Genomic DNA, 24,667 nt, shown 5'->3' with positions numbered 1-24,667 from the left:
AGTATCTGTACTTTTACTTAAGTGACAAAACTGAGTACTTCTTCCACCCCTAATAGTAACATACTTCTATTTAAGCAATATATTTGATCTGTACTGTGACATTTTGAATATCTCCTCTCTCCCCGTGCGATATGAGTGCGTAGCGTATTAACAAGACAAAGTATAGCCTCCCACTACTTCTCTGCCATAACTTAATTAAGCAGAGATCAATGTAATCATCCTCATAGTGGGTGTCACAGGCGGCCATCTTCAAAATTAATTAAAACCATTGAATGTGGAGTTCAAAACGAGCTCATAAAGTGATATTGATGGCAGTAGTGGTTCTCCCGCTCATGATTCAGGCTCTATAAGTGGAGAGTGGTTATTAAAACAATAGACCTGGTGTAATTTAAAGGGATGATCAAGTACGTGGGACTGTCAGGAAGTAGGCCAATCTAATCAATTAATATTAGGAGTGGATATGATGGAGGAGAGGTAGTGTGTACACAGCACTCTATCTCAAATGAACATCTCTGAGTTAAACTTGTACAGGAAATTGCTGCGTTTCAGATGACACTACATGGCGACCTTTTATAGTCTCATTTAATTGTCATGGTAACAAAATTTGAAGTATGATATATATATATATATATGATATAAGTGAACTGTGTTGTAACAAAATAATCAGCAATACATGAACACATTAAATACTGCAGTAGTTGGTTGTAGTATTGTAGTAAGTGTCATAGATGCTGACTATTTTCACACTACTACAGCTCAAATGTTATCAAATATGCTTAATACTACAAAAATAAGAAAAAAATAAATGAATCCTTGCGAATACAAAGAAAACTTACACACAATATATAGAGTCTGAAAACGTATTATTCTTTCTATCAAATATTTAATGATAAGTCCATATAGTGAAGGTGATAGGAGTATAAAGGAGTGGAAGTACAAAGTAGTAGCAGTAGTAGTAGTGGTAGTAGTGGTAGTCGTATTAGCATTAGTAATAATAGTAGTCTTATAGTCGATAATAGTAATAGCCTAGTAGTAGTAGTACCATAGTACATAGGTGGAATGTAACAAAGTGAAAGTATTTAAGTACTGTTCTTAAGTGCATTTTAAAGTGGATACTTTTTACTTTTACATTTGAGAGTAAGAATCTGTACTTTCTACTCTACATTTTTTAACTGAACTGAAAAGTGAAAGTATTGTTTTTTTTTTTATTATTGTCTGAGACCTGTAGAAAAGGCTGAGGGTTTATTTTTAACATGTTCGTAGTTTGAGCAAACAAAAATCTGATTATCATGACAGGCCTAGAAAAAACAAATGAATTCATATGATTTATTTATAATTTATTTTTACACCATTTTTTCAAATATTGATAAACAATCTTTTGTGTCTATTAAATTACTGTCGATACTATTTATAACCAATACACAAATATTGCCCCCTGCTCTGAGAGAGATTGAAATTCTATAGCATCCGGAAACAAGAGGAAAAGAGAAATTCAATTCTGTCAACTGGACAAGAAACTGTAAACAAACAGGTGTGTTATTATCAGTGTAGTTAGCTCCTCCTTCAGACAGATATAACACAGAGTCCAGCAGCAATCTGACCAGAACTGAAAAAGAGGCTTGGATGAGCAGCGAAATGTCTTCACTCTAAAACTTTTGTCCAGTTACATAACTGAATTTGTCTTTTGCCATGGATCAGACCTGGACGACTGAGGGATTACAGAGACATCCGGAAACGACCAATAGGCTTGCTTGAAAAGGGACTATCCATCCATCCATTTTCTTCTGCTTATCCGGGGCTGGGTTATGGGGGCAGCAGTCTAAGCCGGGACTCCCAGACTTCCCTCACCCCAGACACGTCCTCCAGCTCCTCCAGTGGAACCCTAAGGTGTTCCCAGGCCAGAAAAGAGACATAGTCCCTCCAGCGTGTCCTGGGTCTTCCCCGAGGTAAGATGCCTGAGCCACCTCAACTGGCGCCTCTCGATGTGGAGGAGCAGCAGCTCTACTCTGAGCTCCTCCCGTGTGACCGAGCTCGGGTGACGAGCTCGGTCACCCTTAGAGATAGGGTGACCGAGCTCATCACCCTATCTCTAAGGGAGCATCCAGCCACCCTGCAGAGGAAACTTATTTCGGCCACTTGTATCCACGATCTTGTCCTTTCGGTCATTACCCAGAGCTCATGACCATAGGTGAGGGTAGGAACGTAGATTGACCTGTAAATCGAGAGCTTTGCCTTTCGACTCAGCTCCTTCACCACAACAGACCGATACAGCAACTGCATCACTGCGGATGCTGCACCAATGCTGTCAATCTCACGCTCCATCCTTCCCTCACTCATGAACAAGACCTCAAGATACTCCACACCCACCCAAAGAGGGCAAGCCACCTTTTTCCTGTAGAGAATCATGACCTCAGATTTGGAGAGACCTAAGATACTCAGGATGGATCTCAGATGACACGACAGCAAAGTCAATCATCGACCTCCGGTCTTGGGTTTCCTGGTGCCACGTGCACTCACACATGGTGTTTGTTATGAATAAGCTGTGACTAGCACACAAGTCCAATAACAGAACACTGCTTGGGTTTAGATCAGGGAGGCTGTTCTTCCTGATCACCCAGGTCTCACTGTCAGTGCCCAAGTGGGCATTGAAGTCCCCCAGGAGAACAATGAAGTCCCCGGTCGGTGCACTGTCTAGTACCCCTCCCGGGGAGAAGGCCGGGTACGCTGCACTTCTGTTCGGCCCTTAGGCCGACACAACAGTGAGAGACCTGTCCCTGACCTGGAGGTGCAGGAATGTGACCCTCTCGTTCACCGGGGTGAAGGAGAGGGTCGAGTTGTGTTTTAGTTTGTGTTTTTCCTTGAGTGATGCAGAGATGAGGGAGCCACTGTCTGTGTGAATGGTAGTATGTTAGTATTAGGGTATTAATTTAGATTCACATCACATTTTAAGACTTTTTTGCCGTAGTAGGGCTGTGCAATTAATACAATTTTAATCAAGGTCAAGATTAGGTCTGTCACAAAAACACATTTTGAAGTATGATATGAGAAATAATACGATAAAGGATCATATTGAAACTACTTTATGTCACTGATACTAAGCAGGACAATCGCAGTAAACCTATTTCTAAATATACTGTATATATGATTAAAAAGCATTAAAAAGCTGCAACAAGTAAATATCATAATCAACCAAGAAATCGCCATAGAAGTTATTTGTTCACATCTTCTCATATTACATAAAAATGGCAAGTATTGACACAAAGAAATTGACACATGGTAAATATTGAGCCTCAAAATATATTGTTTCAGCTTTCATATATATTGAATTCTAAGTCAGTAAAAGTAGGAAGAAATTTGACTATTTTCAGTGTAAAATGGCACTGATTAAAAGTCGTCTGCGTTTGTCTTTGTGAAATTAATATTTGTATTCATTTTTAATAAGATAAAATACAAACTAAATTTATTTATTCATCTTTTTTGTATTTTATCTTTATGTATCTTTTATTTTTCTCACATTCCCGAGCCCTAGCACGGAGGCATTTTAACAGCATTATCTCTCTCCATTGCATAGTTGCAGCAGCACAACAGCAGCACAGTCCAGAGTCCGGCCCGTTCTGCCCTCATTAAGTCAGCTGTGGAGTTCCTTGTTGACAGGCCACAGCACTGGTCAATACACCAAAACAGGCAGTATTGATCTATGAGTGGTTAATGCTACACTGCTCCTTTGTTTGGACTGAAAAGGTGGAGAAGGGCACTTGGTTTTTAAAGAGATGTGGTCCAGTCGTGGAGGAGGATGCACTGGCTGCGCTGTGCTGGGGGAGGCTCAGGTACAGCTGCTGTTTTAGGGCCGGATGTATAGAGCAGCCTCATTCTGTCAGGTGTAGTGGATGTAGCATGTGGCTTTTTCAACTTTGTATCCGAGAAGGTTTGTTGCAACCTCAATCTGTCATTTGTACAAGTTTGAAGTAGTAAAAAGTGTACTGAGATTGGTTTGATTTGTAGTTTTTTTTAATACTTGAGGCTGATTAATTTAAATAATGCACTGAAGGGCTATATCAAATCATGACTTATCAATATATTTATGATCAGGCAATATATTTTGTGTAATACTGCAGCTACTCCTATTGCCTAACTCAAGCATTGACTGTGTAGACTGCAGATAATGACATTTGTACAAGCCTATACTGATATACCGGTAAATTGTATGTGGGTCATATCACTCAGGAAGTTGATTGATTAGCATATCACCATATCATTAGATGAATTATAATAAAATCTTATTGGTAACTGTACACACTACATTTCCCAGAATACTTCAACTATTAGAAAACTAAGCCTGATGAAGTGCCCTTGCTGTTTTGCAGTAGTTTTCCGTGTTGCCACCTAGTTCTATAGGTTTAGAACTTTCAGGGTTTAATTAGTTTAATAAAAACAAGCGATGCATGCTTTATATCTAATTTTGGCTGACACATTTTTTTTGAAAGAACTGGGAGTTGTAGAGTTAAATCCAGGGATAATTTCAAATCCGGCTTTCAGTTACCACATCAACAAATCCCTGAGACAATAGGCGACTTGTCATTACCAGTCTGAGTGCTTATTTCATGTTCAAGGATATATTTACCACCCAGGCCTCAAACAAAATACATTTATAGAAGTCTGTATCAAATGCCGCTCTATTGAAGTGAAACTACAAAGCTGAAAGTGGCTTATGCGCTGCTGCTGGTTTCATTGCGCTGTATTATGGTAGATTATATAGAAAAGAGATAATCTGTATTGAACATTTTCGCTTTGTTTCTGTGCAGATGACTGAAGGAAGGCTGTGCCAAGTGCAGCTGCTGGACGACAGGAAGCTGGAGCTGCTGGTTCAGGTAAAACACGGTGTTGGAGTAGGCACATGGACAGAATCTCTTATAATACATAGTGATGATCAGCGTTTTGCACCACTTCAGACAATATTTTTGCATTTAAATATCATTCTAACTTACTTAACTGGTTCTTAATCATGAAAAATCCTACATCAAAACTTATAACAAGCAGGGACCTCGTTGGAATAAACCAGTCTTCCAGTTCTATACATATGGCAAAACCAGGTCAGAGCTGTGTATAGCTACAGGAAAAGCCCGCAACACACAGTAGTAACACACCACTAAACAACAGCACATAAAAAATACTGACAGATATAGAAAAAAAAATCTGTAAAAAGAAAAAAAAGTCTTATGTGTGTTATGGCATAATGAACATAATGCTGCACTGTGAGGACATGAAGAAAATCAAAGCAATAATAATAACGTGGGCGACAGCAGCTGCAATTGGTAGAGTGTCTATGTACTCTGGTGTATGAATGTGTGTGTTAATGGGTGAGTGGTTCCTTGATGTAAAATGCTTTGTATAGTAAATGCATTTAAATATAATAATAAATGTATTCTTTCCAGCCAAAGCTTCTGTCGTACGAACTCCTCGATTTGGTCTCCTCTCATTTCAACCTCAAAGAGAAGGAATTCTTTGGTCTGGCGTATTCCGATGACCAGTAGGTTTTTATTTATATGAAAATTCTAACTTTTTTATGGTTCTATATTATGCAAATTTTACTTTTATGAGCTTTTAGCCATGATACAATGTTGTTTCCTGATCAAAAACATACCTGGAAAGAAATATGTGAAAGAAATAAACCACAACTCCAGTTATATTTTTGATGAAGAAACAACATCATAACAGCATAATATGGTCCTTTTAAACGTCTTTAAGACTTTTAAACCTTCTTGCTTCTTACAGTGGCCAGCGTAAATGGTTACAGATGGACCGCAGAGTTCTGGATCATGACTTTGCAAAGAAGACGGTGCCTATTCCCCTCAGTTTCCTGGTGAGGTAAGAACTGTTTTGTCATGCAAAGCACACAGTTTCCAGTAGGAGGAGCAGTCATTATTAACACTGACCCACCAAGGGTAAAGTCTGACACTAGACTGTGAAACATGGAAAGAATATTTGGATTTGAAGGTGATTTGATTTACTTTAGGACAACTGAATAGACTTGACTATGACACTGGTTTCGATGTATCTATGATTTTTGTCTTTACTAACAAAAATATAGACGGAAAATCAGCAAAATGTTGCATTACTGACCTTAATTTTCAGTTTTAAGTCAAATAGTTATGGCAAATCCGTTTTGTAGTGCATAACCTTGAGACTTGATGAATAGATTCTTGTTGCTGGGAAACACCTCAACACAATACAAATATTTCTTTTTACCAGGTTTTATGTGGAAAGCATAACCCAACTAAAGGACATCATCAGTGTGGAACTGTTCTATCTGAATGCTAAATCTGCTGTGTACAGTGTGAGTATATGCGTTTGTTGGTCTGCTCTTCTATGGTGATTCACTGTCTGTCGACCTCTGAAACAGCCCAGCTCTGCAGATTGTGGCTTCAGGGTAAATTTTTTTCATACTTTTCACTGGAATGCTAAAAATTACCAATGCAGATAATGATTGTGTTTGCTAGAAAAAGGTTAGTGCAGGGTTAGAGTGAGCTTGGCCTGTACAAGGTTATATAGATTTTACGTCTTTTGATTCTCATTTTGTTGTTTTTGTGTTTTGTTTTGCAGGGTCTTATTGAAGTGGAAAGTGAGAACGTCTTCAAGCTCGCTGCCAGTGCTCTGCAGGTGACTTGTCATGGCCTAGTACACATATGTAAACACTGCATTAGAATATTAGTGAATTATGTACTAACAAGAATCCTTTGTTTACCAGGAAGCCAAAGGAGACTACACCAGGTAAGACCGGGTGATTTTCCGGTTTTAAAATGTGGTCATGTCTTACTTATGGGTTTGGGACAAGTGTCAGTTTTTTTTAACTTTTCATAACTTCAAAAAATGTCCAAATCCACACATATTGAGCCCAATCTAATTACTTTAACGTGTTCCCGATCTCCATTAAAAGTGTATTTTATAACTTGTACCTACTGGAGTGTCCTCTACCTGCTTAGCTCCATGGTGATGCTATTGTCACACCAAAATTTCAACAGTATGGCATTAAACTTACACAAGCAGGTCACACCACCAGTCCAAGCAAAAGGTCAGATCTATGGAGAAGCCACCCTCCTCACTCACTTCTAAGATATTTACAGCAATGAAAACACCTGTGTTTTAATATATATCAGATAGATGTTTGTGGTAACATCCTGACTAAAGGTTTTGAGTTCAAGCTTCAAAACAACAAAAATAAAGACATAAAATTCATATGAAAAAAATAGAATTTGATCCATATTGCAACTGTTGACCAAAATATGTCATTATTAATCAGTATCACTACATTTACACTTCACTTTGCCTTTGTATCTGTACTTTTACTAATGAAATTGAGTACTTCATCCATTACCAATATTTTCTATTTAATTTGAAACAATAGATAATAGGGAAAACTCATAGTAACTTATAGTAACTTGGGCATGTTCTCTCAACCCTTCAGGGAGTCGAGTGTCTATTAAAATATTGTCTTTTATCAGTTTTAAATCTGGCAACCCAAAGATAGATTCAATATATGTCAGATAGATGGTTTAATGCCGTACTATGAAATATTTCTGGCATCTTCTTCTTGCATTGTCCCTGTCAAATAAATATATAAATAAATAAATAAATCTCTATGGAGACAAGGTGGTGTCTGAAAGTCAAGTCAAATAGTTACAGTTTAAAGACCTGCACCTGAAGCTCGTCAATAAATCTTAAACAGTCTTTTAAACAGCAACTGGATGAGTTAATAATGAGCTTTTAGCACAGGCAACAAAATCAATAGCAGTGTTACATGAGGCTTTCCACTGTGCACTGAGGAGCGCTGAGGAGCTTACATCTGAGGTCTAATGAGTATCACAGAGCTGACAGAAACATACTGTAGCAGAGATATGCAAGCGCCATATAGAGGAGGAGCCAAGGAATTGATTTTATACACATGTTTTACAAGTAAGAGCCTCACTCATGAAGCATTCTTACGAACAATGTTGTACTTAAGGCTTTCTCACCAACATTTTTGACATTTACAAAGTGTTTTCTCTACTGAAAATGTTCTCCTGGAAGAACAAATCTTACAAACACTCAAAATTCAGCTGTTTTCAAATATTATTACTCTGATAATGCGACCAAAAATTCAAATTCCTGTGTAATTGTAAGCTATATATTTTCACGAATTACAATTGCAACGATCTTTATTCATATTTTGTAACATACATTCGCTAAAAACCTATATTTACTCCTTCAGTGATGAAAACACAAGAAGCGAGTTGAAAAAACTGCCTACTCTACCTACCAAAGTACTGAAGGAACACCCATCCCTCGCATACTGGTGAGCCATATTGTCCCTTGCATACAGTGTCATTTGTTTAAGTCATGCTTTCTCCATAATGTAATGATTGTTATGACTTGGCAGTGAAGATCGAGTTATTGAACACTATAAACAGCTCAAGGGAGTCTCCAGAGGGCAGGCCATTGTGCAGTAAGTATTGAAATTACACTTGGCAGCAGTAACACTATAAAATGTCTTATAAATCTTTTTGGGTCTACATTTTCCCCACACAAATAATACCTCCCTTATGAAAAATTGTGATTTATAGCTAAATTGACTGGCAAAATCATATTATTTCATATTCTAAGTAAATGTGATGTATTGTGTTGGTTGTAGGTATTTGACATTGGTTGAATCACTGCCAACGTATGGAGTGCACTACTATGAAGTCAAGGTAAGTTTACAAGGAGGATTCATATCAAATATCTCTCACCCTAAGCTACTGAGCCTTTCACTAATTTGTCCGTGATTCCATGCCGTCATAGGATAAACAGGGAATCCCGTGGTGGCTGGGAATCAGCTATAAAGGGATTGGCCAGTACGATCAGCAGGACAGGCTCAAACCACGGAAGGTAATTCATTTCACTTAGTATTTTCAGTGGTGGAATGTAACAAAGTACAAGTAGGAAAGTACTGTATTTAAGTAGAATTTTTAGGTATCTGTACTTTACTTAAATGGTTACTTTTTACTTTTACTTCACTACATTTGAGAGCAAAATCTGTACTTTCTACTCCACTGCGTTTTTGAACAGGACTCAAAAGTAAAAAGTACTTTTCATATGATTTGAGGAGTTATTTTTACAATGTTCGTGGAAAGATCCTGACTAAAAGTTTTCGAGGTCAAGTTTTGACTTTGAGCAAAACAAAAATAAATACAGAAAATTCATAAGAAAAATTAGCAAGTTGATTTGTATTGCAACTTTTGACCAAAGTATCAGTGTCATTTTTTAATCAGTATCACTACATTTAACATTTAACAAAATTTGTGAGAAATACTTCCACTTTTTACTCTTTAAGTATATTTTTAAATGGGTACTTTAATACTTTCACTTAAGTTGATTTTTTCATGTGATACTTTTACTTGAGTAACTCAGTATCTATACATTTACTTAAGTAACAAAATTGAGTACTTGAGTATCCACCACCAGCATTTTATATTTAATTTGAAACAATAGATAATGGGGAACACATCATAATAACTTTTGCTCATGTTCTCTCAGCCCTTCAGGGAGTGGAGTGTCTATTGAAATGTTGTCTTTTGTCGTCTCAGTTTATTTTATCACGCCTTGTATTTACTTTTGTACTAGTGTTACACATAACATTCTTTGAATTCTATTATAAAGACTCATAAGGTAAATTATAAATTATGTAAATTGCTCATAGTGTCCCCGACGGTTTATATAACTGCTATGACAACGGTGCGAAATTACTATCACTAAATTTATTTTTATTTTTTTCAAATATACATATACAAATATAAACAAAAACAGCAAAAACAGCAAGAGGCTTAAGCATTTATATTCATAGGGCATGTGAAAAAATAGCTAGACAAACGTAAATACAGTAATACAGTTTATATTTCAAATACTGTTCAAAGTGCTTTTGTTTTCAGGGCTTTTGAGTTTGTGCAATAGTTTAGAGAAATTATATAAGAGGACAAAAGGGATTGAAATACAACAAATTTGGGTTTCTGGATAGAAAATTTACAACAGTAAATATGATATTTTGACAGGATTAGGAGTAGATTCAAGATTCAAGACAATATCTTTTTCGAAAACACCAAAAATGATATGTTTTGCATTAAGTTGTAGGTTTATATCAAGCTTTCTTTTCACAAACAAAAGTATGAAGCTGTGAATACATGATGCCACGTCAACAGGGCTGCTGTGAGTTTTAGTCAAATCTGGCAACCCAAAGTTAGAACCTCATTCTGCTTTCTGACTGATAACAATAGAGAATTGAGAACCAAAACACAAATGTGCACTTAAAGAACTTTCATATTATGGTGTATTTTGTTATTATGAATAATTAATCTCAGCCTGGTCAGTTCATTCCCAAGGACACAATAATGTTTCTAAAAGGTTAAGGCAAACTGCTACATACAGAGTACATCATTCAAACTGTGATTTTGTTGCTATTTCTTAATGTTTTAGGCAGAGCCACAGGGTGTATGCAGGGAAAGCTTGTGTTTATGATGATTCACCAGCTTTAATGCATCATCTGTTTCACTCAGACAAAGGTGAGGCTTCTGTCACTGCAGACGAGGCCAGACTTGATAAAACTGGAATAGTTGAGTGTAGGGATCACTGGAAATATTTTCACATCGATGTTCTAAGAAAAAAAAAATGCTTGCGTTAATAAACTTACCAGAAGGATTGCACAGATATACTTAATACTACTTAATATGTTTAACTTAGTTTTTATTTCTGAGAAGTTAGTAAGAAAGTTGTACTTGAAATATGAACCCTGAGAGCAGATACTTTAGCTCAATACTTGAAATAAATAGTAATATCCAATTTACAAGGCGTTCATTTTCACAGTACAGATTGTGATTTCAAAACAGTTGCATTCAAAATAATGAGCATGGCACAAGGGAAACTGCTGCCTGTCTCTATTGGCCTTAATCCAGAGTTGTGCAAGTCAGATCCTGGCGTTGCACATTGGTGAGGGAGAGGAGGGTCTGAGGTGATGATGTCGCACTTAGAAAGAGGTGGGGCTGAGAGCGGAGCTTAGTGCGTGTTATGAGAATACCTGAGACAAGTCACAAGTCGACATGAGTTTGAACAAACATACACTGAGGGATTTAAGTGCTTGATTAAACAAGACTTTGAGCCAACCAAAACCATACTGGTAAGACTGGATGCTACTCCTGTTTATTTATAATACTTCAAATTACATGTGTACATTTACTGAATATATTTCTTTTTAGATAGGCTTGTTATCATGTGTACTTACCATTTTGCAAATCTCACCAAAATGCGGCAAATTACAGAGCCTTTTATATTGCTGGTTCTGTATATGACCTGTAGCAAACTTAAAGCTAACCCTGAAGTACATTTTCTAAACATACTTCTTTTAAACATGGTTGTACTTTTGCTGCGTATTTACTATTTACATGCTATCACAAAAACATACTCGCCAATACTCTTTTTACTCTTATTATACAAGAGCTTTTTTGCATTCTTCTTCAAATGTACACTTCAGGGCACTTAAAGCTACACATTTTTATTTATTTCCTTTTAGATAGGACTATGGTTGTGTTACTCCATAGGCGTATCCATGGGTGTCAGGCTAATGAAGATTAGCACCGTTGCCATAGAAAACAACAATTCAAAACACAGTATTTGATCATTTGAAAGGTAAAATATCCCCAAATGTTTAAAACTTTTAAACCTACAAACAGGAAGCTAAAACCCATGAATGAAGACAATTATTATAGAAAATTTTTAGATTTTTGGATTCATATGTTACCTTTGTTACTTAAGATTGTTGTTTTGTTGCATATTACTTGCTTCTTGCACACTATCCAACTGATTCTATACCTCTTTACTTTACCTTATTTTTTCATGTTTTTATTTACTGCTGCTAGGATATTTAAAAGCCACACTTGAAGTAGGTCTACAATTTGTTTTCATAGGATTGTTGTCGAATTGCATATTTCCCATTTCTCCAAAACTTATCATAGAGCATGTTTACAATCTAATATTTTTTTCCTATATGTACAAATAATTAAAAAAAAGTCTTGCTGCCAATCCTTCTCTTGCGTTCGTCACATCTTGTACAAACACACGCAGGGTTAATGACGCACACCTTGCTCATACTCGGTTTGTCAGACAGCACCTGTGAAATGGAAGAAGTTGCAGTGAGCCACATATAGCGTTGTACACAGGAGTCCTTAAAGATAACATGTGCTCTCCAGCTGTGTCTTTCCAGACTTGGCATAACCCCAAACAGCACAGAAGCTAATGACAGTTTTCAATGCAGTCTGGTATTTTTAATGACTGTGGTCGCACCGACTTGTAAAAACAACTGCGTATAATTTCCACTGCGCTGTAGTGTGTATGCTATGCTAGCTGCACCCTGTTTATTTATTGTATTGTGTTGAATGTAACTTTTCTGGTGGTGCTTGGAATGCTCCACAGTACGGCATTAAACATATCTGTTTCCATGGAGACAAGCACATTACACTACCAGGCCAAGTTACGGATAGATGTGTGCAAGATAGATTAGTTTAATGCCATACTATGGGACATTACAGGCAGTGGTGGATGAAGTTAAAGTACAGATACAGAGATAAAAAGTAAACTCAAGTATCACATGAAAAAATCTACTTCTGTAAAAGTATTTCAGTTTTAAAAAGTACTTTAAGAGTAAAAAGTAAAAGTATTTCACACAGGTGTTGTTAAATTGTAGTGATGAGTATTGATTAAAAAGTGCTGCAGATTTTGGTCAACTGTTGCAATACAAATCTATATTTTCATTTTTCTTATGAATTTTGTGTATTTATTTTTGTTTGCTCAAAGTCATAGCTTGAAATCGAAACCTTTATTCAGGATGTTTTCACGAACATGGTAAAAATAACCCCTCAAATCATATGAAAAGTACTTTTTACTTTTCAGTCCTGTTCAAAAATATAGTGGAGCAGAAAGTACAGATACTGCTCTCAAATGTAGTGAAGTAAAAGTAAAACATATCCACTGTAAAATTAAGTAAAATAAAGTATAGATACCTAAAAATTACTACTACTACTTGCACTTTGATACGTTCTACAACTGATTCCAGGCAAAGCAATACCTTCTCTATGGAGACAAGCAGGTAGCGGACCTTCGACCAGTGCACTGACATAGTGCAGCTCAAGTAAAAAAAATGTACCTGGAATGGATTTGTTGTTTTATTATTCTTGTGAGGACTTTGGTGAAGGTGTGTTTAATGTGAATGTACTTTTTAATTAGGGGTGGGGTTGGATAAGTTCATATTTAGGCTCTTGCTCATTTTTGGTATGTGTCTCACTGCATTTTAGCATCCAGCTTTGCAAAATGGTGTCTTTCTGTTAACATCCCATTTAGATTTTGCAATTCTACTTAAAATTCTTAGTATAAATATAGTTAAAGGGCCTATATTACACTATGTTATAATGTAGTTTTCTCGTCACAAACAGACCTGGAGTTGTGTTTTGTTTCATTCACACATGTTTAACACAAAAACTTCAAATTTAGTTCTTCTCTGAAACTGAAAACACTCTGTTCGACATTGTGATGTCATCATGGTGGTAATACAGGAAGTGCTCTACTGTGTTTATAAACTCCACACACCTTCACTAGAATCATTTGGATCATTTCAGTCCTGAACAAAAGGTAAAATTAGCTGTTACCACTCCATGACATCACAAGGTGGAACAGAACATTCTGAGCTTTAGAGATATAGACAGACTAGAAATAAAGTGTTACTCAAACAAGTGTGAATGAAACAAAACACAACTCCAGGTCTGTTTTTGAAGTAACAACATTATAACATGGCATAAAGCTCACAAGAGTCAATTTTGTGTTATATGGAAATACAAAAATATGGATAGTTACACATATATTTCATGATAACATATATGAAATAACAGTACAGCAAATTTATTGTCCATCTTTATTAAATATTTACTGTTGTACATTTATTAATTGCAGCTGTACCAATGGAAGCAACTTGAGAACCTGTATTTCCGTGAGAAGAAGTTTGCTATAGAAGTAAACGACCCACACAGGTGAGTAAATCAAGTATTTATATATTATAGAACTGATTACATTTATTCACTTCCTGTTTCAGTTTAAGTCAGCTAAAATTTTGTTCCTCTGTGTATCTTGTGCCACAGGAGAGCAGTTACTAAACGCACTTTTGGACAGACAGGCCTTCTCATCCACACGTGGTACGCCAGCCACTCTCTCATCAAAACGATCTGGGTAATGGCCATTAGTCAGCACCAGTTTTACCTGGACAGAAAGCAAACCAAAGTAAGAACTGTTTGTTTATTCAATTTTCATACAATCAAATTTTTTGCTTGGTCATATTTATTTTCATTTCGCATTTACAGGCTAAGTTAGGAACAACAAGAAGTTTGGAAGAAATTGCGATGGATCTAACAGAACAGGGAGGAACGAAAATAACCAAACTTGGAGAAACAGGCGTTAAGAATGACCTGATCACTGCCAGCAATGGGAGCTTGGTGTCTACAGGTAATTATTATTATACTGTGTTTCAAAACTCAGTAGCCTTAGACAATAGTCAAATGAAGATTAAAGGGCCCATATTACACTGAGTTATGTTATAATGCTGATTCCTCATCACAAACAGACCTGGAGTTGGGTTTTGTTTCAGCCCTGGAATTGCTTTTGGCTTAAATTAGTTTTGTTCTCAAACAGAATCAGGAGACTCAGAGATGAGTGAAGAACAGAAAAGGGAGAAGCTTTGTGAGCTGAGAAAAAAAGAACAGGAGATCCAGGATATTCTGAACAAGAAGACGAAAGAGCTGAAAAAGATTTGTCTACGAGAGGCGGTAAGAATCAGTCCAATGGGGCTTTAATGGAGGTTTCATTTCCATCACACTGACATTTATTACAGACTAAACAGCAGTTGCTTTACATTCTAAGACAAAGGTTTTGTTTTCAGGAGCTGACCGGCAAACTGCCAAAAGAGTATCCACTGAGCTCTGGAGAAAGACCCCCTCATGTCCGACGGCGAGTTGGCACAGCGTTCAAGTTGGACGACCTTTTCCCCTACAATGAGGTATGTCCCAGTGCTGCTCTCCAGTTCCTCTGGGAGCAATTTACACATTTATAGCCTATGAAATATGTATGAAGTTTATTAATCTGGAGTGTGTTAACAGGACCCTATCCTCAGAAACCTCGAGAGCAGGTTTGCTCTACAGCAGAAGATTGTGGAAGCAGCTAAAAAACTGGCAAATGAACCAGATATATGTAAAACTGTGAAGAAGAAGAGGAGAAGGAACTGTCTGGATGCTATGCACAAACTGCAGCAGATCGAGGACGAGATGAACCAGTACAGAGTGAAGAAAGGCAAGAAGCCCACGCAGCGCGCCTCTGTCATCATCGCAGGTGCAGTGGATACACATTTATCTTGACTGCATAACTTTATTTTAATATTACTGACAACTCATTATTACTTATTTTCTGTGTGCAGATGCACTTCCCCGCTCAGACTGCGGCTCTATGTCCAGCCTCCCTCAGGACGACGGTTAGTCAGAAACATCCTGGTGATGTGTCAGACCAGGCTCTCATTGGCCCTGTGTGTGTGTGGATGTGCGTGTGTGCCCTGAAGGCTTAACCTCTGTCTGTTTGTGTTCAGAGGACTCAGACTCGTGTCAGAGGCCCCGCTCCTGCTCTGTACAAAGCACCCCTCAGCTCAGCCCCATGAGGTCCCTGGGAGCCGACTATGAAGCTGACAGGCAGGGGCCAAACAGAGAGAATCAGCACAGCAAGAATCACAATAGGTACTATGGCATTTCTGACACACTGATCAAAACATTTATTTTCATTTGAGTTATGATAACATCATGTTTTGGCAGTATTTATGTTATCTGCCACATCATGTCATAGCCCTGATTCCTGTTTTTTCTTGATTTTTATTTTACCCTACTCCTTTTAATTTACCCTCTTAGATTAGCTCCAGAGAGCACAGATGTGCCTCACTACTACCAGAAACCCAGACAGGTGTCCTCCGCCAACAATAGCCCTTATAAAAGCCTCCCCCGAGCTCCTCGAGATGCATGCAGCCTGCCGCCCACCCCCATAATGACCCGCAACGCCTACAGCAGCAGCCAGCTCAGGTGTGAACTTGCTCCTTTTATGTGTCTTTGATTATTTGTTATTTTTGACCTCCTAACAAATGCATTCTATTAATAACCCCAAAACGTAACAGATCAATCTTTTTTCAAAGTTGCAACATTCATTATGTTTGTGCTTACCTCAGGTCTGAAGGCTCTCCACATTGCTTTAGGCATCGCAGTGGCAGTCTGGAGTCACAGCCACATCTGAGGAAACATAAAGACTCTGAAAAGCCCATCTTTATCTTGTCACCAGCCCATCGCAGTAACAGCTCCGAGGCATTAGAGGACTGCTCCTCCTACACAAGTCAGTCCAGCCTAGAGTTATGTGGTGCCACAAACTCCCATTACAGTACTCTGGACTCTCGAAGCTCCACCATGCATCGCCTGCACAGGAAGCTAGACGTGTACGGAAACACTGGGAGTATGCCCAACCTGGTGCCACATAACTCCAGCAGTTATAGCTGTGAAACCCCTGCACACTATGCACCCAGTGCCTACTATGGGTCAGGCTATTCGGACATGGAGCCTTATGCTAACGGTGCCTATGTGTATGAGAGTGAAGTAGAGGGCCACTACAACCTGCACCCTTCTTACCAAGTGAACGGGTACAACGGACACGACAGATACAAGCACTACAATGACAGAGCAGACAGCCTCGCTCAGAATCCTTATGCTACGATGAGGCCCCCCCGGAGCAGAGAGGGGCCCAGGACTGAGGGACTGGCTAAAAACATGCAGAAGGCTATGGTGGAAGAGCATCTGCGTGGCTGGTACCACCGCAACAGAGCACCACCTGGAGGAGGCAGAGGGATGCTCATGGGGTATGACTTTGACCCAGGATCACAGCTCAGCCTGGGCTACCAGACCATGCCCGCAGGCATCAGCCACTCCAGCAGAACCACCTCTTTCTCTTCTGGTAGGATATTCTAGATTTTATTTTGATCTATACCTTTAACGATTTTCATTTTTGCTCAGTTTATTGTACCAGCACTTTTCAAATATATTGACAAAAAAATTTACTGTTTTTTCTCCATGACACAACTTTTTTCTCATAAACGGTTGAATTTAGGTGCAGCCCCAGAAAGTGTCTTTTAAAAACAGAACTTGGTGACAAAAATTAAGACACTACAAGCTGTCATCTAATTAGAAAAGATTGTATCACTTACAAACTTGTGAGAAAGGGGCATGTGAGTCACTATATGACACTTTGGAAAGAGAGCTGATTGACTGTGCAAAGGTGGCCCATCCTGCTTCACTTATCCACATGAAAAAGCTACACTAAAGCTACGAACAAGTTATACCCATCACGTAATTTCACGGTTAGAAGATCGAGTACCTCATCTTGATGATGTTTGATGACATTTTTGCTATGTTCATCAACAGGCTCCCTAATGTAGTGTTTCCATTCATAACAAGTACTATACCACCATTTAGTGCATGTATTTATGTTTAAACCCTGTCTTGTTTGCAGTGTCGTCAGTGGAGAGTGTGGGTAACTGGCGTAACCAGCTGTCAGTGGGCCTGACAGACTGTGATGTGCCCGACTGTCCCCTGTACCTCCACGGAGCATGTGTGTCTCCATACAACCGCAGCCCCTCTCACTCCAGGTACGGTACATTTATTCTATCAAATCATTTATGAAAAAAAAAACAACAACAAAAAACTCTATTTGGCTCATTGGAAATTGTAATGCAAGCCATGGGTACCAAACTTTTTAGGCCGGGACCCTCAAAATAAACATGCAACTGCCTCGGGACTCCAACAGTGAAATGAAACTGACAACAGTAATAATTCTAAGAAGCAAAGCCTGTTTAATCTCCTTGAATGTTGCTTATATGAATAGTTTATTGTGTCTTTGGGCCAAATTTCCCTGAAAAATACAGTTTTATTGTTAAACACACCGTCAGAATGTTTAAATTATATTGAAATCACTTCGCAAATGGGACTCCCAGTTCAGTTCAGCACATTGGGATTATTTAGATATTTAGAGAGACAGTGGTGCATTGGGTTAAGCTTTGGCCCACCAATTAGAGGACTGACAGTTTGAATGTTGTCAACTACATGTAGGCAGAGTTAATAGTTAATAACTCCCCAAACTGTGAATTACTCTATTGATTTACGATTATTATTGTTTGTTTATCTACTTTTGAGCTTATGGCATGTATACACTGTAATTTCAATACATAAAATACCCAAGTATGTACAAATAAGACAAATTTCAAATGAATCTTTTACATGACAAATACACAGTTGTAGGTCAAAATAAATAGAGAGGAAGAATAATGCGTGCCCCTATGGTTAGATAGTTGCTTCTAATAACAAATTGTTAATGTTGTTGTCATTAATGGTGTGTGCAGATTTTCTCCAGATTGCAAAGTGTCCAAGTCTGACACAGTGCCAAAAAAATCTCAGTCAGTTGAAGGCAGTAGCTCAGCTGAACCTGGTGACAGCCAGTCTAACACTTAAGGGTGAGAGTAATCAGTGCCAGATATCATTTACTTTATATTATTTTATTCACCATCGTCACCCTCATCTTCCTCACTGGTGAACCACTTCATATTTGAGTTACAAATCACACAGTCACAGTGTCATCTTGCCTAATGTTTATAGTTTGTTATGTTGTTTAGCAGTATTTGTGTGTGTTTTGTGCATGGAAACTGAGAGCATTGTCATTACTTTATCAGTGTTTATTATTCTAATGCTTATAAGTGCAGTTTTAAACAACCAATCACAGGACAGTTCATCAAGTATGTAGAATGAACATCCAGCTTTACGATTGGTTGATTAGGCATGGCATTTAAAAGCATTAAAACAGATGTACCATGAAGGTTCGAGTGTGTCTTTATTAAAACTAGCTGTATTGTGGAATTTATACAAGCTTTTGGTATTTGTATTTGCATTACGAGAATTGAATAAGTTACATTCAAAAATTAATTTAAGTCAAAAAATATATTGTCAAAAATCACTGTTCCATTTTAATCTAAATTAATACATTTTAATCTAAAAAAAAAAGTAAAAAACAAACAAACCCAACAACATTAAAAATAATAAAGAGCACACAGCAAAAACCTTCATATGTACAATGCATCCAATGTGCATGGGCATATTCTACTGTATAAAATGTAACATAATATATATATCTTGTGTCTATCTAGATATTACCTGGATCGTGGCTACATGGGCATACTCCACTGACAAGGACCAAACCACACTTGTATTTAAACAAAGCCATCATCGAAAGCAGCACATCGAGAATATGACGATTTTAAACACCATTTAGTCTGTATAGTTTGTCCAGGTTGGGGCAGATACACTGGGACACTCTTGAATGACTTTTCCTGTGCCTTGGATGGGGTGGATTGTAGGCAGAATGTTGCACAACCTCACAGGATCCAAAATGTCTACGGACAATTTCATCGCATTCATTTCTAAGTGTCTTTTAACAGGAACAAACTACTGCCTTATGTAGACAATAGAATGAAAGACCATGGTGCAGTAGAATAGACAGTGTGGTGACATTTCTTCTTTTCACTGTTCAAATCACAATGTTTATAGACGCATTTGTCTGGTGCCGTATTGTGTTCTCAAATGCATGTTTAGAAACCAGATTTTGATAAAGAATTTCGTCTTTTTTATATTTTATCACAACACTACTGCCGTAATTTAAGAAAAGCAAATTGTTTTTTTTTTTCTCACAGTCACAGTGTGTATATAGCTTAATAATAATGTTAGGTTTCATTCAACATTTTCCACCAGGATGTGAATAAATGTATGTGTGTAAGTTACTGTGTTGGAATCATTTCAAAGCCTTTTAGATACGCTACTCACATCATGTTCATTCAGCTGTTGTTGTCATGGATGTGTTCGTATTACAGAAAGTGATGAGCACAAGGACACAGGGGCCAGTATAAGCAAATGGGTTCACATTCCAGGACTGGATTTCAGATGGAGGGCAGGAGGTAATATAACTTTTTGAGGGAAACATCTAAATTGGAAATCTACAAATGCTGAAAACCGTTGTGTTTTTGAAAGAATTTTGCTCCCTGATGTTGTTGTTTAAAGTCCACTCATCTTACAGGTATCGCTGAACAATATTGGTACTGTACTTCACTGAAATTATAGCTATACTTTTTACTTTTGAGAGCAGTATCTGTACTTTCTACTCCACGACACTTTTAACTGGACTGAAACGTAAAAAATATTGCTCGAGACCTGCTGAAGAGGCTGAGGGGTTTATTTTTAACACAAATCTTTATCAAAGTCATGACATTTGAAGCTTTATATGACCTCAAAATCTGTGCGAAATACTTAAGTAGGTTGTTTCATGTGATGCTTTTACTTACTTTTTTTGGTCAGGTATCTGTACTTTTACTTAAGTAACAAAATTGAGTACTTCTTCCACCACTGCAAAAAGATGATGGCACTTGGGCTTGAAAAAAAATGTGTGCAAGTTATAGCCTGTCATGATAATCACTATATCGACTTATCGTTCAATACATGACAGTCGCAACAATCATTTTTGGGGGTCAATATTCATCGTGTGTAACTTTTCTTTTAACTTTTTTTTTTTGGCAATTTGACAATATTTGAGCTGTAGAAATTTGAATGAATAACTTATGGCTCAAAATAGAAACAAACTAACTACTAAAGTGTTTCAATCTGCTATTTATTTATTTTATTTTATTTTATTTATTTTTTATTTTAATTTTAATTTTTATTATTTGTTGTAACTCAGTTTTATGGAGGATAAAACTGCTTAACGTTTATTCTGTTAGTGGCCTAATTTTGTTTCAATATTATTGTTTATCATGTATATTTACTTCAGCAATAGATCAGACACTAAAATATGCTATCGTGACAGGTCTAGTGTCAGTTGCTGTTTACTATGGATACAGATTACAAAGGTTTTGAACATAATCCAGGCTAAAACTAAAAAAAAAACACATCTGCATTTCTGTCAGATTAACAGTCCCCACAGCCCCTCGCACCAAACTTGCACTATGAACTGTCAACAATGTCGCGATACCACATGAACGCACCTATCACACAGCAAAACCCAAATACTTATCTAAAAAAAACACAAAGGTTGGTATGATTATTCATTTATTCATGTATTTACCGCATATATTTTAGTCCAACCGCACCACAATACCTGCATACCTGCAACAACCATTATTTACAATACACGTTTACACAATGTTATGATGTCATCTGAGACCCATCAATTCTCAGAAACACTGGAAAAGTGGGAGGGGATGTACGCACTGTCTAGCCTGTGCACCCCCCGTCTTCCTCGTTCCCCCTCCCTCCAATTGCACCTGCTCCTGTCAATCAGCGCTTTTCTATGCCCGAAGCAACTGTCACCCCTTGCGATTCTGACAACCGGGCCAGCTGGGAGCAAGGCACTGAAAAAAGAATGTTAGCGTGTATTCCCCCCCTAGACTGTGCCTTAAATATCTTCCATGCAATTCACCATAGTTAATTATAGCTTCCACATGAGACAGAGGTAGACCCCACTCGGTTGGACTGGCCAGTTTGCTCTTCGCTTAACCGCACTCAAGATCTCTACTTGGTGTTGTAAAAAACCAAAGTGCCCAAAATGTCTAAGGTAGAAGAGATTGAGGATTTAAATGAAGAAGATATTGATGAAGATGAGCTCCTTGCTATGCTGTCACCAGAGGAGCTTAAGGAGCTTCAGAGTGAAATGGATATTATGATTGCTCCGGATGAAACCGTACCTGTGGGACAAAGGCAAAAAGACCAGACAGAAAAGGCTCCAACAGGATCATTTGATCATCGGTCGCTTGTTGATTACCTATACTGGGAGAAAGAATCAAAACGAATGCTTGAGGAGGAGAGAGTGCCTGCTACTTTGCTACCAAGTGAGGTAAGACAACAATAATGTGCGTCATTATCCAAAAATATAGTTGAGTCGATTTTTTTTTTTCCGTATTAAAAGTGATCTTTGAGGTGTTGGACCAAAAACGTTTCATTTTGAAGTTCTTTTGAAGCTTTGGGATGTGATTCCAGCTTCCACGGATGACTGCTGTCCTTGAGCAAGATATTTACCCATCCTGCCCCCAGTGTTTGTGTACATTAGTGTGTGAATGCGTGTGTGCATGTTTGTGTGAATGTGTGAGTCGTTCCTTGATGCAAAGCGCTTTGAGTCCTTGAAGGTGGAGAAGCCCTATATAAAAATGTGACCATCAACCATTTGAAAGTTTTATACTGTCATTTTACCCATTCACCTGTATGTATTTTGTGTTTTTGTTGTCAGAAAATTCTAAGGGAAGAGGCTGAGAAAAAAGAACAAGAAGAAACAGCTGATAATGAGGACATTGTGTATGAAGTGATAGAAGAGGTAATAACAGAAGAGGGTATAGACGACGATGGCACGGAGGAGATAATTGAAGAAATTATTGAAGAAATTATTGAGGAAGAAGTGGAAGAAACGTGTCCAAAAAGTGATGAAACAGAGAAGAAAACTGTCACAACAGAGCAAGCAAATACCACTACAGAAGTTACAAAAGAAAAGGAAGAGACTGAGAGTAAAGAAGTAATTGAAAAGAGCAAGGATGACAAGCAAAGTCCTGAAGATACGGAAAAGACAAAAGAACCGAGCGTTCAAACTGAGATTTCACACTCAGAAGACAGTAAACAGCAAGCAGAAGAAGAGGTCAAAGGAGCACAAGAAGAGGTCAAAGGAGCAGATTCGCCTTCTCCTGCTGATGAGGTGAAGGAATCCACTTACAAACCGCCTCCGAAAGAAGAAATGAAAATAAACAAATTAAAAATTCCACAGCTAGCACTGCCAAATATAAAAATGACTTCAAGACCTTCGGGTAACGAGACAAACTTGGACTCCACTCTCGACAAAATTCGCAATAACAAGCCATCTGTAACTGAGGTCAACCTTAATAACATAGAAAACATTCCCAAGGAGATGCTACTAGATTACGTCAACGTCCTGAAGAAGAACAAGCATGTGAAAACTTTTAGTATAGCCAACACAGGTGTGGATGAAAACATCGCTTTCCACATCGCAAATATGTTGAGGGAAAACCGCAGCATCACAACATTAAACATTGAGTCAAATTTCATCACAGGGAAAGGAATTGTGGCTATAATCCGCTGCCTTCAGTTCAACGAGACGCTGACAGAGCTGCGTTTTCACAACCAAAGACACATGCTAGGTCATCATGCCGAAATGGAGATCTCTCGCTTGCTCAAAGCCAACAACACATTACTGAAGATGGGCTACCACTTTGAACTGCCTGGTCCAAGAATGGTGGTGACAAATATATTGACGAGGAATCTGGATATGCAGAGACAGCTGAGAAAGGAGGAGCAGAAACAGCAACAGTTAAAAGAACAAAAAGAGATGCTACAGATGTACGAAAACAGTCTTAATCTACCACCTGGTCTACTACAAATGCTGGGATATCCCATAGAAGTGTTACAAGAACATGGGGTAATTCCCCCATTGGAGGCTCTTACTGAATCAAAAGTACAGCATGAAGCAAATATACAGCACGACAAAGGGCCTCAAAAGCAGCTTAAGCACAAGAGCATTCCCAAACCCAAGCAAGAATCAGCAAAGAACAACCCATTAAAGGACGTCCAACTGAAGAAAACGCCCAAGAAGAGAGACCCCTTTTTAGACATAGACCCCCGAGAGAGGGCCGATAACAAGTCGGGTTTTCAGCTTAAGAAGACCCCCAGAGTGAAGGATACAGCAGGCGAAGGGGCGACAGATGAAAAACCAAACCTGGGAGCTCTTATAAAGACTTTGAAACCGGTTCCACGGAGAAGAGTGCCCCCAAAAGTCGATGTCACTCCAAGAGACATGCTTCTAAACCAGATTAAGCAGAGCAACGTGGCATACCTCAAATCTGTAAGTACAATATCGTTTAAAGGTTCACTATGTAACTTTTCAGGTAGGGGGTTCTCCCAGCTGCTCATCCTAGGAATAATCCACACTATAGCGCTGAATTTAACCAGCTTGTATTCAATTACAGGTTATATTTATTGTTAAAATACACTGAAAAAACTTGCATTCTTACTCTGAGCAGGGCCCTGTCCACAGATCTGACCTGTATTTTGGACCGATGGTGTCACCTGCTGTCACCATGGAGATAGATAAGATACTGTGAAGCAATAACATTCTCATTAAGATAAGCAGCTGGCAGACACTCCACCAAAAGTTACACAGCTCACCTTTACATTTTAAAACATTATGCAATAAATATGTGTTTCTGAGTGTGATCCAAATTGTGACGCAACTGTCTTTGCTTCTGCTTGTAGGTGCCACTCCCTAAAGCACTGGAATCAAGTGAAACGAGTCTCATTTAAGGCTTGATCCATTTATTATTATGTATTCACTTTGGATGTGTCCAACCAGTTAACCTGTCACTATGTACCCACACACCCAAGTTGTTCATCTCTGTCACTCAGCTTATATAGGCATAATACTATAGGATGTACTTGCTATTTATTTTAAAGCATTTTTT

General features: G+C 38.1%; 2 protein-coding genes across 2 annotated transcripts in view; both read left to right on the top strand.

The window, feature by feature from the left end:
• frmd4bb (FERM domain containing 4Bb) overlaps nt 1-19,936 on the top strand; it is a 30,384-nt gene extending 10,448 nt beyond the window's left edge. Inside the window, exons 2-23 of the mRNA XM_055222951.1 lie at nt 4,803-4,868; nt 5,433-5,527; nt 5,773-5,865; nt 6,250-6,334; nt 6,601-6,657; nt 6,746-6,768; nt 8,246-8,329; nt 8,414-8,479; nt 8,666-8,723; nt 8,815-8,901; nt 14,002-14,078; nt 14,187-14,325; nt 14,406-14,547; nt 14,734-14,867; nt 14,981-15,097; nt 15,198-15,426; nt 15,512-15,565; nt 15,677-15,821; nt 15,990-16,157; nt 16,301-17,073; nt 17,629-17,764; nt 19,313-19,936. Of these exons, the coding sequence (XP_055078926.1) occupies nt 4,803-4,868; nt 5,433-5,527; nt 5,773-5,865; nt 6,250-6,334; nt 6,601-6,657; nt 6,746-6,768; nt 8,246-8,329; nt 8,414-8,479; nt 8,666-8,723; nt 8,815-8,901; nt 14,002-14,078; nt 14,187-14,325; nt 14,406-14,547; nt 14,734-14,867; nt 14,981-15,097; nt 15,198-15,426; nt 15,512-15,565; nt 15,677-15,821; nt 15,990-16,157; nt 16,301-17,073; nt 17,629-17,764; nt 19,313-19,352 (2,868 nt within the window). The 3' untranslated portion in view covers nt 19,353-19,936. The remainder of the gene's footprint in view (nt 1-4,802; nt 4,869-5,432; nt 5,528-5,772; nt 5,866-6,249; nt 6,335-6,600; nt 6,658-6,745; nt 6,769-8,245; nt 8,330-8,413; nt 8,480-8,665; nt 8,724-8,814; nt 8,902-14,001; nt 14,079-14,186; nt 14,326-14,405; nt 14,548-14,733; nt 14,868-14,980; nt 15,098-15,197; nt 15,427-15,511; nt 15,566-15,676; nt 15,822-15,989; nt 16,158-16,300; nt 17,074-17,628; nt 17,765-19,312) is intronic.
• Nucleotides 19,937-21,453: 1,517 nt separating this feature from the next.
• On the top strand, nt 21,454-24,604 carry lmod3 (leiomodin 3 (fetal)). The gene is made up of 3 exons (XM_033969604.2): nt 21,454-22,044; nt 22,435-24,051; nt 24,462-24,604. Exons 1-3 carry the CDS (start codon nt 21,757-21,759, stop codon nt 24,507-24,509), a joined length of 1,953 nt encoding a protein of 650 aa, XP_033825495.1. The 5' UTR covers nt 21,454-21,756; the 3' UTR covers nt 24,510-24,604.
• Nucleotides 24,605-24,667: the final 63 nt, after the last annotated feature.

This window comes from Periophthalmus magnuspinnatus, chromosome 7 (assembly GCF_009829125.3).
Source record: "Periophthalmus magnuspinnatus isolate fPerMag1 chromosome 7, fPerMag1.2.pri, whole genome shotgun sequence".
Lineage (NCBI taxonomy): Eukaryota > Metazoa > Chordata > Actinopteri > Gobiiformes > Gobiidae > Periophthalmus > Periophthalmus magnuspinnatus.
The sequence above is the reverse complement of the archived record's forward strand: the minus strand, read 5'-3'. Positions and strand labels throughout refer to the sequence as shown.